Genomic DNA, 13936 nt, shown 5'->3' with positions numbered 1-13936 from the left:
CCTTTTCCGCACAAAACTTCCTGAAGGCTTTCCCGGTGTACTCCCCACCGTTATCGCACCGCAAGCGAGAGATTTTCTTGCCAAACTTGGCCGTCACTATTGCTTCGTACGCCTTGAAGCAACGCAGCACATCACTTTTCTGCTCCATCAAGTACACCATGGTAAAATGCGTCCAATCATCGGTGAACGTGACGAAAAATCTCGAACCGAACTTCCCGACCGGCGACACGGGACCACATACGTCCGAGTGGACCAGTTCGAGCACACGCGACGATCGTCTCTCGACAGACGATGAGAACGGCTTCCGAGCCATTTTCCCGGCGATACACGATTCACAGGTTAACGTTGCACCTTGTTTCTTTTCAGTGTCTATTTTCAGTCCCGACACCATATCGTTACGAACGAGCACTTCCAAGTTCTTCGCGGAAATGTGGCCATACCGACGATGCCACAGCTCAAAATTCGACTGAGCTACACCGCACGACAACAACGATTTCTCACTGACACTGTTCCCGATCGGCCGAAAGTCCAGTTCATACAGTGTTTCGCGACGCGTTCCGATGGCTACGATTTCCGAATCACGATAAATCAGCACTTTTCCTTGTCCGAACACTACCCGCATGCCAGCTTTTTCGACCCGCAATACCGAAAACAAATTGTACCGTAGTTGCGGAACGAACAAAACATTTTTCACTGTGCACTCAATGTTTTCGCCATTCGCAATCGATAACACTTTCACAGTTCCGATGTATTCTGCCACAAGGGACTCGCCGTCCTTCGCAACAGCAATTTCGATCGGTTTCTTCAATCGACGAATTTCCGTGAACAACTCCTTATCTCGGACCAAATGTTCCGATGCTCCGGAATCGATGAACCACTTGGTTCCACGCACTTTTTGTGACACACAGCCAGTCACACCGACGAAACACACTTCATCCGGATTATTTTTAACACCATCGGCAACATTTGCTTTCGGGTACCGATTCACTTTCTGAAACGACTGCTTCTTCTTTTCCGGACAGTCCACTAACTTGTGTCCTTCCTTCTTACACCGAAAACAACGGAACTTTTTCGGTTGTCTCACTCCCGAGAACGCGGCGGAATCACTACTGGAGGGCAACTTCGATTCGATGCCCTTCTGTTTCGTTTCCTCGTCGAGAAGTCTACACTTGACGAACTCCATCGTCAAATTTTCTTCCGGCATAGTTTCGATTGCCGTGACAACTGTAGAGTACGACGGACCAAGAGTGAGCAGCAAATGACACACTGCTGCCAGCTCATCCATGTCCGCACCTGCACCACGATATTCACGCAACAACTTGTCGAAACAAAGAAAATGTTCTTGGAGTTGTCCTCCCTCGAAACGCATGTCCAACATTCGACGCAGGAGGGACATCCGGCTAGCGATGCTCTTCCTTTCAAAAACCCGTCTCAGCGCGTCCCAAATTTGTTTTGGGGTTTCCTTTTCTTGCACGTACTCGAGCTGAGTGTCATGGATTCGGGCAATAATCATCGATTTGCACGACCGCTGCCGCTTCCTCCAAATATCGCGCCTCTTCCTTTTCTCCTGCCGCTGTGCCACTGTGTCGTCTTCATTCTCCTGCAGCTCAACCAAATCTTCCAACTCCATTAAAACGCAATCCCACAACTCATGCTCCTCCAAGAGCACCTGAACGCGGAACTTCCACGCGGAGTAATTTGTCCCGTCGAGCAACGCAACGAAGAAACGTTCATTCTTTAAAACTTCCATTTTCGCGACACGGCACCGGATGTCCTGGGCCCATAACCTACTGGGATTTCGGATAGGCCAGGAGAAAACACGCGGTTTTACTTTGGAACGATTACAAAAGACGTGTGTATTCGATAGAATGAACTTTTAGATTGAAAAGAAAATGGCACTTGTTCTCTCTCCATAGTCGCCGTCTGGTGGGGGCAAACCTGGCAGTGGTTGCCATCTCAACAATTTTCCACTTTGAAATCCAGGGTGCCAGGTTGTACATCCAGGCCCGTAGTTTCCAATGAAGTCCGCCCATCCTCTTGCCAAAAGTCCAGAACAGAATATCGATGATGGGCAAGATTCGCCTTCTGTAAAAAAATGAAATTTTAATATTCTGTTCGATAAGTAATCAAAATTGAAACTTACCTCATCCGAGGCGGACCAAAAGACTCGGACCAGCAGCAACTGCTGGTCATTTTTTTTGGCGGCATCACGAGACAATAACTTTTTCCTTTTATTCTTCTTCTCGTCAAACTCCGTCAAACGACAAACACGCTTGTTGGTACAAACTCATTTTTGGTTTTAAACCATCCAAATTTGAAATCAAAACTATAAAATATTTTTGTTTAAAAATAATTCAAGGCAAACTCCCTGCAATACATGTGGTGCAACTAATTTTGTAAACATAACAAAACTCCTAGATGTGTTTCAATTGAAGTTTTGCATCAAAACTACCTAAACATCTGCATTGAAACTACAAAATAAATTAACAAAACGTTTTGTGGAATCGACTCCCCGTTCTTTTTCTGCGTGAGAGTTGTTTTTGACATTTCTTACCCACACTTGTTGAGCGTTACAGATGAGACGGGACAATTAACTTCAAAATCGGTCGACAAACATGGTGGTTTTTGAGGTTAATTGTCCCAAAACTGAAAAAGGGTTGGTAAAACAACCTGCATATAATATCACGAACACTATCAGCGGCAAATATACAGGACTATAAAAAGCAACTGGTATCCGTGTTATCTGTGGTCTATTCTTAGAGCAAGTTCACAGGTGTTGGGAAAAAGTATACTATGTACTATAGTAAGATGAACCAGCTAAAAGCTGAAATACTCTATAATAAAGATATTAAAAAAAAATCATACTACTATAGTAGAAATTTTGTAACTTTTTGATATAGGTACTCTAAGAGCACCTGTATCCGTGGTCCAAAAAGCCGGTTTAGGCCCAAATTCCTACCCGAGCAACCGCACTGGTGATCCATTATACCAGTTTCAACTCAACTTTTTTTAGAGCTAGTATAAGGATTGATCCAAAACTGATGAGATTTGGATTTTTTTTTTTATTTGGATGGATTTTAACTTGAGATTTGGATCCAATTTGACGCAGTTCTTAACCGTTTGACAGTTAATGGAACATGAGTGCAGTTGCCAGTTTTTTTTTCATTTGAACGGATCTCATTTCTCTGGTTCAATTCTTGTATAAATTAGACCCAAGAATGGACCACGAATAAAGATGCTCTGTATCCGTGATCCCGATGCAAACCCAGAATCGAAAAAAAACGAGAATAAAAAGTATTTTTTGTATCAAAATTCAGTTTTAAATATTAAGCGTGTAATTTGCTCAGTTTTCAAGCCAGAACCAACGCTTCTTTTTAGCAGTGGGTCGTATAATGTGAACACTACCAACACACGCAAACAATTCTCGTATCTTTTAATGTGTGTAACAACAGGGTGGATTATCAAAATTTTTATTTAATGAAATTCATGATATGAAAACGATTTGCGGTGTTAGTTTTAAATGTTATTTTGTTTATTTTGGTTTAACCTAAATTTAAGTCGAGATTTACCAATTTCAAAATTCATGAAGAACAGTACCTTTTACGAAGTAAAGGAAATAAGGTGGTTCATCCCTTTCCATTTCAATAATTTTCGCACACAGTCAAACGCAAGGGAATGAAATCAAGTAGTCGGCTGCTTGATGGACTTGTTTTTTATTCATAAAGAGTGCAAGTACAGTAAGATCGGTCGAAAGTTCGTCGTGTTAGATACAAAAATCAAGATTTCTAGAGTGCAAATCTCAATTTGCTTCTATTTAATTGTTCGATATCAAGCTTGATATTTGTAGGTAGCTAAGAACGTAAAGATTAACCGGAATATAAACTTGAAACGTGATTTTTAGAGGGCCGTCGGATCGAATGGGAATTACTGAAAATAGTATGATAAACGATGGCGATGGTGATTACTTCTGGCAATTGGAAGCATTGCAGAAATCAATGTTGAGATAGGTTCTTGTTGGCATTGTGAAAAGAAAAAGCCTAAATAGTTGAAAGTTGGTGAGAATTTAGGTAATTGAATCATTTGCCAGGAAGTGCATAATGAAAAGCAAGAACAAACTGTCTAGTTCTCCCGGATCTGGAGCCGAAATTACTTCAAGTGCAAACTATCCTTTGTGCTCGCCTATCAAATCTTCTAACGGAGCAAATAACAATCCGCTTTTGGGAATGGCAGGTTCCGGAACTAGTTGTGCTGAATCTTTGGCAATATCCGCTCCGGGTTTACCCTCACATAAGCCACACATTTCTTTGGACAAGTATGACGAGTTTCAGTTCAAAGTGCCTCCTGAGGCACCGGTTTTTGAGCCCTCGGAAGAAGATTTCAAGAACCCTCTAATCTACATCAACAAAATTCGACCCATCGCTGAAAAATACGGAATATGCAAAATCCGACCCCCGACAGTAAGTATTGTATCGTGATGATATCGATTGGTTCTACGCAGTGTGCAACGATAAATTTGATCACATAATCGCGACAGAACAGAGAAATGAAAGCTTGTAATACCATGGCAATAGTGAAAAGTCAGGAAAAGGCCTACTCCATCTTTGTTTTATCAAAAACAATTTCAGATTATGGCGAGTGTTCAAATGAGAAAAAAAAATTAAGGAATTATTTTTCTGATTGTTTATTGTGGGTATTTCAGCTTTAAGATGTCTTTGAAAGTTGTTACGGTTAAAACCATTAATAGTTGCGTTTTTTTTTATCAAGCATATTTGACTATGTCTACGGAACAAATTCTTGAGGAAATCTTAAATTTTACGCATAGCAGATAAATATGCAATATAATCTGTTAATGACGGCATTTATTCATTTTTATCCATCAATGTTGAACACAAAACTATCGTTTTGAAAATGATTCATAAAAGAAGTTTTATAATCACGTGGGAAAACTAGATTTAAATCATTTCTTATTTTTACAATAATCTGACCTGGAGAATCGAAGTTACTTTTTTATTTTGAAGGAAAAGAATAAACAAAGTTTCGCAATAGATTCTTCTGATGCTTTCTCTATAGAATAAGAAAATGGAAACTGTGTAATTAATGAATTTAATGAAAACGTAGGTTGTAGTATCTGTGTTGGAACTTATTGTTTTTATTGAATATTACCATAATAAAATGTATTCCTAAGATGCTCTAAATAATTGAAAGGAAGTTGATATTTTTTCTTCTAATTATTGTAGCGTTTTCATGTAGATCAATATTTCGCAACTTTATATTTTAAATTCACATGAAAAAATCTATCCGGAGTTACTGCGTTAGAGGTTCACTTTTGGGTCTTGAACTCATGACCACCACCACAGACGGCTAGATTTTTACTTGTAATTTGTAATTTATTGTTTATCAATTTCAACGCAGCCTGTTAGTTACAATTATTAACTTTATAATCAGGTTAAGGAAAGTACTTCTTTTAATATCCTACTTCTTGAGAGTTAATAATAAAAAAAAACAGAATAATCAACTAAACTCGGTTTAAGGCCGTTTTGAAAGCCATTAGTGAACTAAGCTGCCTGAAGCGTCGTAGATTAGGACACTTTTCCTTGAAGTCGTATTATTTTATGTTTATGCATCTATCTTTAAAAAAATCTTGTATGTTATTGATATTGTTTTAAACATGGAGAAAGCCTGTACTCATACCATAATAACACATTTTCTGCTCGATGTGATAAGCGTGGGTATGATGAAGCTTCGAGACCCATCAATGTCATCTTTGCAAGTGCTGTTGTAGATAGTTGATGTATAAAATAGGGGTTGAATCTGAAAAAAAAATTAAGATTCATTAAGGTTTATTAAGGTTAATAAGTAAAATTACTTTTAAAGTTTTTATGTGCTGGGAGTATTTTTCTTAACTTTGGGTTAGTAAGAGGGGGCCGTAATCGTCGCGGCTACTCAACTGTTAATTCGAATCTTATTATAGGGAAGGAAAGGGAATTAACTGGGGTCAGTTCCAAAAACAGTTTCTCAGCTTAAGATATCAGATTTATGTTTTGTATTTAGGACTATTAATTCAAATATTTGTATTTTCTATAATAAAATAATTATGTTGTGATCATAAATTTTTACCATATCGGTGTTTGAAAGTAAATCTCCTTATGTAAACGCTGAAGATAAGAATTTTAAAATAGCAATTCCCATTATCTACTTCGACGTAAGTAACATTCTTGAAGATTTTATTGGAATTTTAGGCCTAGCTTGGGTGGGTCATGTGGATGACTATTTATTTTTACTTTATTTTTGGTTTGATTCCTCTTCAATTATTTTCATTATTCTATTTTCAGTGCTGGCAGCCTCCTTTTACAGTGGATGTTGAAAAGTTAACTTTTGTTCCTCGCGTACAACGATTGAACGAACTGGAGGCTGAAACAAGAATAAAACTAAATTTTCTTGATCAAATTGCTAAATTTTGGGAACTGCAAGGATCGTCTTTGAAAATTCCTATGGTAGAACGGAAACCTCTAGACTTATACACGCTTCACAAAGTTGTTAATGATGAAGGAGGCATCGAAATTGTCACAAAAGAGCGTAAATGGTCGAAGATAGCATGTCGTATGGGATACCAGCAGGGCAAGAACGTCGGAACAAATTTGAAGGCCCATTATGAAAGAATTTTATATCCTTTTGACATTTATCGATCAGGTAAAATAATTGACCTTGCTAACTTAGAAACGGAGCAGGAGGAATGTGAGTACAAACCTCATTCAATTGAAGCGCGTCAACAAGTGCAACCACCACCTGCTACGACGGCTAGGCGATCTCAACGATTTGCGCAGATCAGTAAATCGGCCAGCATTGGCGCGGCTGATATGTCACGTATTTCGCCTAATAAATATCGCTCAAAGAATGTATGCCCAGCTGGTGCAAATGGTTCCGCCAAGAATAAATCAGAAACTCCATATAAACCGAATCCCCATGATCCAATGGCCAAATATATTTGTCACATGTGCAACAGAGGCGACGTTGAAGAATCAATGTTACTATGCGATGGATGTGATGCATCATATCACACATTTTGTTTGTTGCCGCCGCTGCAGGAAATTCCCAAAGGAGACTGGCGTTGTCCTAAATGTATAGTTGAGGAAAATTCGAAACCAGTGGAGGCATTCGGTTTTGAACAAGCTCAACGGGAATATACTTTGCAACAATTTGGTGAAATGGCCGACCAGTTCAAATCCAATTATTTCAACATGCCGGTTCATCTTGTTCCAATCGAATTGGTCGAGAAAGAATTCTGGCGCATTACATCATCTATTGATGAAGATGTCACCGTCGAATATGGGGCAGATTTGCACACCATGGATCATGGGAGCGGATTCCCTACCAAATCATCTTTATATCTTCTCCCGGAAGATCAGGAATACGCTGAGTCTAGCTGGAATCTTAATAACTTACCCGTGCTGGATGAATCTATATTGGGACACATAAATGCTGATATTAGCGGCATGAAAGTTCCGTGGATGTATGTGGGTATGTGTTTTGCAACTTTTTGTTGGCATAATGAAGACCATTGGAGCTATTCGATCAATTATTTGCACTGGGGAGAACCAAAAACCTGGTATGGCGTTCCTGGAAATCGGGCTGAAGATTTTGAAGTAGCTATGAAATCTGCAGCACCTGAACTATTCCAATCACAGCCAGATTTGTTGCATCAGCTCGTGACAATTATGAACCCAAATATATTAATGAATGCAAATGTACCTGTATACAGAACAGATCAACATGCTGGGGAGTTTGTGGTTACATTTCCGAGAGCCTATCATGCAGGGTTCAATCAAGGCTACAATTTTGCTGAAGCTGTCAACTTTGCCCCAGCTGATTGGATGAAAATGGGACGCGAATGTGTAAATCATTACTCAAAACTACGTAGATATTGCGTTTTTTCGCATGATGAATTGGTTTGCAAAATGGCATTAGAGCCAGATCGTCTCAATCTCGGAATTGCAACAGCTTGCTACATTGACATGGCAGAAATGGTAGATACCGAAAAAAAGCTTAGAAAAAATCTGCTTGAATGGGTTTGTACAAAAATAAAGATTTTTAAGTACTTACATTTATTTTAATCTTTACCTTTCACTTTTATAGGGCGTAACAAATGCAGAACGCGAGGCATTCGAACTATTATCTGATGACGCCCGACAATGTGAAATTTGCAAAACTACATGCTTCTTGTCTGCAGTTACATGCAAGTGCACCACTAACCTGGCTTGTTTGCGCCATTTCGCCGAACTTTGTGAATGTCCAGCAGAAAATCACACTCTAAAATATCGCTACACATTGGATGAGCTTCCGCTTATGGTTCAGAAATTGAAAGTTAAGGCAGAATCTTTTGAAAAATGGTTGTTTAAAGTACGAGATGTGCTTGACCCTGCTGTTCCGACAAGCATTACTCTGGACGAGCTTCAAGAAATAGCCCAGGAAGCCGAAACTCAGAAATTCCCCAACAGTGTTATTTTAGAACGTCTTAATTTTTCCATACTGGAGGCCCAGAAATGTATTACCGTAATTCAACAACTTGATATCAATAAAATTCGTACGAGGACAAGAAATTCAGCAGAATGTGCTAAGTACAAGCTCACAATGGAAGAGCTGGACATGTTTGTAAATGAAATAAATAATTTACGCTGCATTATTCGCGAAGGCGACAGTGTTCGCGAATTGCAGAAAATTGGAAAAGAATGGTCAAAGCAAGTGGAAAGTGTCTTCAAAACTCGATTCAAGGATACCAACATCCAACAACTTAATCATCTTATTGAGGAAGGAAATTCTTTATGCATCGAGTTACCACATATTGTGCAACTTAAGGACCGTTTGGCACAGTACAAATGGTATAAACAAGTACGAATGTTACGAGAAAATACCATTGACCGCTTGTCTTTAGACGAAATCAAAAAATTACTCGACGAGGGAATGAAAATACTTCCACATACAGTGTTGGAAAAGGAACTTGCCGAATTACATGGTATAATGCTACAGGTAACTATTCAAAATATTTAATAAAATAAAATAAAATAGTTTAAAAAATGAAATGACCGAATAAATATAAAATAACGTTTTAGATAATGGACTGGGAACAATCGGCAAGTCAATGCTTCAAAAGCGAAACTCAGCACAAAATTAGCGAAATCGAAGGTCTGCTTGAGAGGGCACATATAATCGAAGATTTCCTTCCTTCACACAACCAACTTCGTGATGCATTACAAAAGTCGAAGGAATGGCTACATGCTATCGAATCACTAGAACGCAACGAAAATTATAACTTTTTCCATACACTACAAAATATTGCCAATCGTGCAAAATTACTTCCATCGGAAGCTGAGAAGCAAAGTCTATTCGAAAGTATGGGTGCTGATAAAAATGGGAAATTGCCATTATCATCTTTTGGGAGCATAGATTCAGCACTGAATAGTGGATTGAAAAGAAAGAAACTAACAAACTCAGACGAAATCATCAAAAAGATCAAAGAAGATCCGTGTATTACCGAGCTGGACGAACAAATTTTGAAGGCTCAAATCCTTTGCTGGAATGATAAGAGTAAAATCAATGCATTATCATCTTCATGTTGGTATACAAGTGTCGAGGAAAAATTTGGCGACAGTAAAATAGTATATCATTGTGCAAAATGTTCGGAAATTGCTAAGAAGAAGCGCATCAAACATTACCAGGAAGAAAAAAAAGTGGCTTCGAAAGAATCATTCAATCCAGATATAGATATCAAACCAGAAGTCAAAGATCATGAAACTGAGGATGCTAATACACAAGAAACATTTGACGATTTCGATGGTGAGGATTACGAAGATCAAGCAAGTGACCCGGAAAATGAACTTGATCAAGAGAGTGAAGATAGTCATGATGACGAAGAAGATGCTGGTGGTGATGCGTTTATAGGTGATAGTGAGGACAGTAATGATAATTTGAGAAATGTTATTTTTGAAGAGAGAGGAAAATCAAACATCCCTACGAAATCCTTTCATGGTGATAGTGGATCTCCTGCAAGTACTTCTGGTCAGTCTGGAAAACAAAAACAAAAGCCGATAAGTAGTAATATGAAAGATGATAAACTCGCAGTCACTGCAAATACACTCGGAGTAGATCCGAGAGGAATAATTTTTTAAGAGACACGTTCATAATTTTGTGTAGTGAATAGTTTCTCCTTAATCACATTCTATGTATGAGAATCCTTACTTCCTTACTTCCTTTCGTGTAGGATATGTTAGCCAAACGTGTCTGTGAAATTTTCCTATATTTTAATGTTTGCAATTCGTTTCATCGTTCTATATCGTTTCAAATACGACCACCGCTTCTAAGCTATTCTTAAAATATATATATGAGTATGTAGTACTGATAAGTTACAAAACGACGGATATAGAAGTTTAATATAGTATGAAGAAAAGCCGCGTATTTTCACAGAAAGAAGAAAGCTTTTAATTTTTTCGATAGAGAAAGCCTCATTTATCATCAATGTTTACTGATTTGAAAATTGAATATACTTGAAATTTAAATGTTAGGTACACAATTCACACAACTGTTATAAATTCATATTATATTAATACGCTTTTTTATTCTACCCTAACATCACCCAAGACTAAACTTTACTACGGATACACATAGCTATACGGTCACTCTAACAAACTTCAGTTGAATAAACGTTGGCGAAAACTACTCATAAAAAAATTTATCAGATTAATAAATGTGTTGGATCCAGTCTTAAGAAATTTCAGCGATTTCCGAACTTTGGACGCTACTGGGATCAAAACAGCAACTCGACGGAGAATCTAGCAACATATGAGGATTTCAAATTAATGTAACTTGAAAAAAAAAATGTAACCGGTAACAAGGTAAAAGAAACTTAATTTTTATTTTTAACATAGACCCTCAGAGCCGAGTGGGTATAAGAATATAAAAGCTACTTCCGAGGAAACACGCTGTTACTAGGCTTCCAGGCCTACGATTTTTTTCAAACTTTTTTTTGAAGTGTTCATTCGATAAAAAAAGGTCAAATTCTAAAAACCTGAAACATGTGTGATGGCCATCAGATCTAAAATGCGAAGGAACTGCGTTGACTCTACAATCCTACACTTTATTAACTGCTAATTTTCCTTAAATATAGGCCCTTATTCTGCGCCTCGCGTGACGTGACGATAGTAGAGTCACCCAAGTCTCTCTATTCCAGCAGTCGGTTTAGGTGAGGAACGTCACTTCGGATGAACTTTGTGAGTTCTTACCCTATGCTCGTAGTCACCGTGGGTGAGAATCGTCGCATTCAGGTGACGATTTTAGGTGACAATTGTCGGTACCTTTTCAGGTGGCGACGAGATAGAAATTTAATCGGAAATTTATGTAAATCAGAATATTAGGCCCTCAATAGTTAATTATACTATGAATGATAGTTTTGAAAACAAAATGAAACAAATTTATTTGCAAATATGATTTTTAAATATATTAAAACTTTTTCATTGCTATCTAAAATATGTAATTTGATTTGCGAAACGTTTAAACCATGAAATGGCGAAAACTTTTAAAATCAAATATTAGTACTTTTCATTTTATTTTCACATTTTAATGTTAATATTCCATGCTAAAAAATACTTTTTTAAATAAAAAAAAAAGTGGAATTCAAGTGAAGGATACAGGTGAGGATTAGCGGTATCAATAAGCGACAAGCCAGAACATTTAAAGAAAAATGAATTTCCTGGGAGGTTCCAAAGAAAAATAAGCCGTTTATAAAAATCAATTGACTTCGCATTTTTCAGTTAGTTCAATGCTTTATTAAATAACTTTTAGAAAATCAAATTGAAATATGATGGATTCGACGCTAAAGCTGAAGCACAATTTTAAGTGTAGTTTTCGAATTCAAATCTGGAATCCATTTTTAAGGTAAATTGAAAATCGGATTCAGATTTATTTAACCGAAATCTGAAGTTTGAATCTGATGCTGCTGCTGCTGCGCTTTGTTGGTTTCGATAAGTTCTCGGCATTCCATAATGTTCTATCTGGTAAGCGAACAATTTCCGGCATGCCACGGGGGTAGCCTCGTTTGGGGAAAATATATAAACCGGCAGCATTCGCCATGACTGAAAACGAAAAAAAACTTTTCTCTTGGATGATGAAAATTTACCATTCTGTTTCGAACAATTTCAGGTACAAAACACAAATTATTTTACATACCTGATAAACCTTTTGGAAATGTTTCTTTGGAGCAGCAGCCGTCGGCTTTTGTTTTATCGGCAGTATGACCCAGATCCGAACCCAGCTTTGATGAGCGAAATTTTCACTTACGCCACACAAATCGTCCGTTTATCATCCTCAGGCAGCTTGCTGTGACCGTACAATCCGATGATGGCCATTTTCGAACCGAAATTCTAACCCGTTACACAAAAAATGAATTCGAAAAATCCGAACCGAGAGCAAAATCAAAACAGCACCAGCTAAATTCTTCCATTTTGACAGAAGTGTTCATTCGGTTACTCACCTAGAATGAACCTCTGTCACTTTACCTTTATCTTTATTGGAGGGGAAAAAGCCCATATGAAAAAGATTGAATCCGTCTCATATGCGCGTAAAAACCCTCATCTTTTGCATCAACAGATTACAATTTAAATCTAAATGATACATCGAGTACTTAAATTTATCACACAATACAATTAATACAATTTTCTCTTAAAACTATAATTATGAAAGAGCTCTACGGAATTTACATTTGAGTGTGTTTCGGGAGATATGAAAATCAAATTCTGATGAAACGCGGTTGAACGTTCGGATTGTTCTTATGAGAGGTGCATTTTGACCATAATTAGTAGAAGCATGCGGAACAACTAGGAAAGATTGAGAGCGAAGGTTTCTGGGCCTACTGTTGAAATTTACAAGTTCTAAAATTTGGGAACAGTCGATATGACCCAGTATTATGTCAGATATAAAAGATGCATCAGACAGAGCTCGACGGGAAGACAGTGTTTGTAGACCTATAAGATTGCATCTGTTTTCGTATGCAGGAAGATTGACAGGATCGTTCCATGGTAGATTGCGGAGGGCGAAGCGTATGAATTTTCGTTGAATCTTTTCGATACGATCAATTGAGTTGTTGTAACGAGGATTCCACACTACCGAGCAGTACTCTAAGTTAGATCGAACCAGTGCACAGAATAGAACTTTAAGGCATTGAATGTCTCTAAAATGCTTGGTTATTCTAAAAAGAAAACCGAGACATCTTGAAGCTTTAGTAACAATGTATTACCCGCAACGACTTCGGGAATAAGGTGACAAATCTCACGGTGACTCCGAGGTGAGGTGACAATCATCACGTCACGCGCGGCGCAGAATAAGGGCCATACCCTCTAGCCTTGCCAGATCTACGGATTTCTCCGTACACTGAACCCAAAATCACACTTAAAAAACACTAGACGATTCACTTAAAAGTGAGAACTCAGTGAATTTCTTCATTTCAAGTGGCTCATGTACATTTCACTTGCCTCTCACTTAAGTTTTAAGTGACCGAATCGATATCCACTTACTCATCACTTGAGTTTCAAGTGACCGACACTGAATGTCTCCGATGCTCACTTGAAATTCACTTGACCGGTCACTTAAGACAATATTCACCTGTCCGTCACTTAAAATTCAAGTGATTTTTGTCATAGCGAATGTCAACAATGTCGGTATTGATTGTTTTATTGTTGTTTGGAAAAGAAACAACAGAGGTTTGTTGAAGTTGGTAGGCGCATGCAGAATTAGAGTAATTTATATGTTTTTAAGCAATTATATTTTTCCATAGATCGACAGGAACATCGTGTGAATCGGATAACACGTCCTTATAGTGACCTTTTTCAAGCAATCAGGTTTCGGATACGTTTTCCGATGGTGATTTATTTTGAAAAAAATCAAGTGCAGC

The 13936-nt window shown here is 38.0% G+C and overlaps 1 protein-coding gene across 1 annotated transcript; it reads left to right on the top strand.

Annotated features, from left to right (window-relative positions):
* The first annotated feature begins 3710 nt into the window (after window positions 1-3710).
* On the top strand, window positions 3711-10710 carry LOC129746004 (lysine-specific demethylase lid). Its single transcript, XM_055739422.1, has 5 exons — window positions 3711-3843; window positions 3902-4457; window positions 6333-8066; window positions 8134-9024; window positions 9108-10710. The coding sequence occupies exons 2-5, from the start codon at window positions 4098-4100 to the stop codon at window positions 10161-10163; spliced, it is 4041 nt and encodes a 1346-aa protein (XP_055595397.1). The 5' UTR covers window positions 3711-3843; window positions 3902-4097; the 3' UTR covers window positions 10164-10710.
* Window positions 10711-13936: the final 3226 nt, after the last annotated feature.

Source organism: Uranotaenia lowii, chromosome 2 (assembly GCF_029784155.1).
Source record: "Uranotaenia lowii strain MFRU-FL chromosome 2, ASM2978415v1, whole genome shotgun sequence".
Classification (NCBI taxonomy): domain Eukaryota; kingdom Metazoa; phylum Arthropoda; class Insecta; order Diptera; family Culicidae; genus Uranotaenia; species Uranotaenia lowii.
The sequence above is the reverse complement of the archived record's forward strand: the minus strand, read 5'-3'. Positions and strand labels throughout refer to the sequence as shown.

What these genes read in the sequence shown, in the direction of transcription:
- LOC129746004 (XM_055739422.1), top strand. Translation starts at nt 4,098, where the DNA reads ATGAAAAGCAAGAACAAACTGTCTAGTTCTCCCGGATCTGGAGCCGAA. An exon ending in GCAAAATCCGACCCCCGACA is followed by an intron (nt 4,458 to 6,332) that starts GTAAGTATTGTA and finishes TTCTATTTTCAG; the next exon opens with TGCTGGCAGCCTCCTTTTAC. An exon ending in TACATGGTATAATGCTACAG is followed by an intron (nt 9,025 to 9,107) that starts GTAACTATTCAA and finishes ATAACGTTTTAG; the next exon opens with ATAATGGACTGGGAACAATC.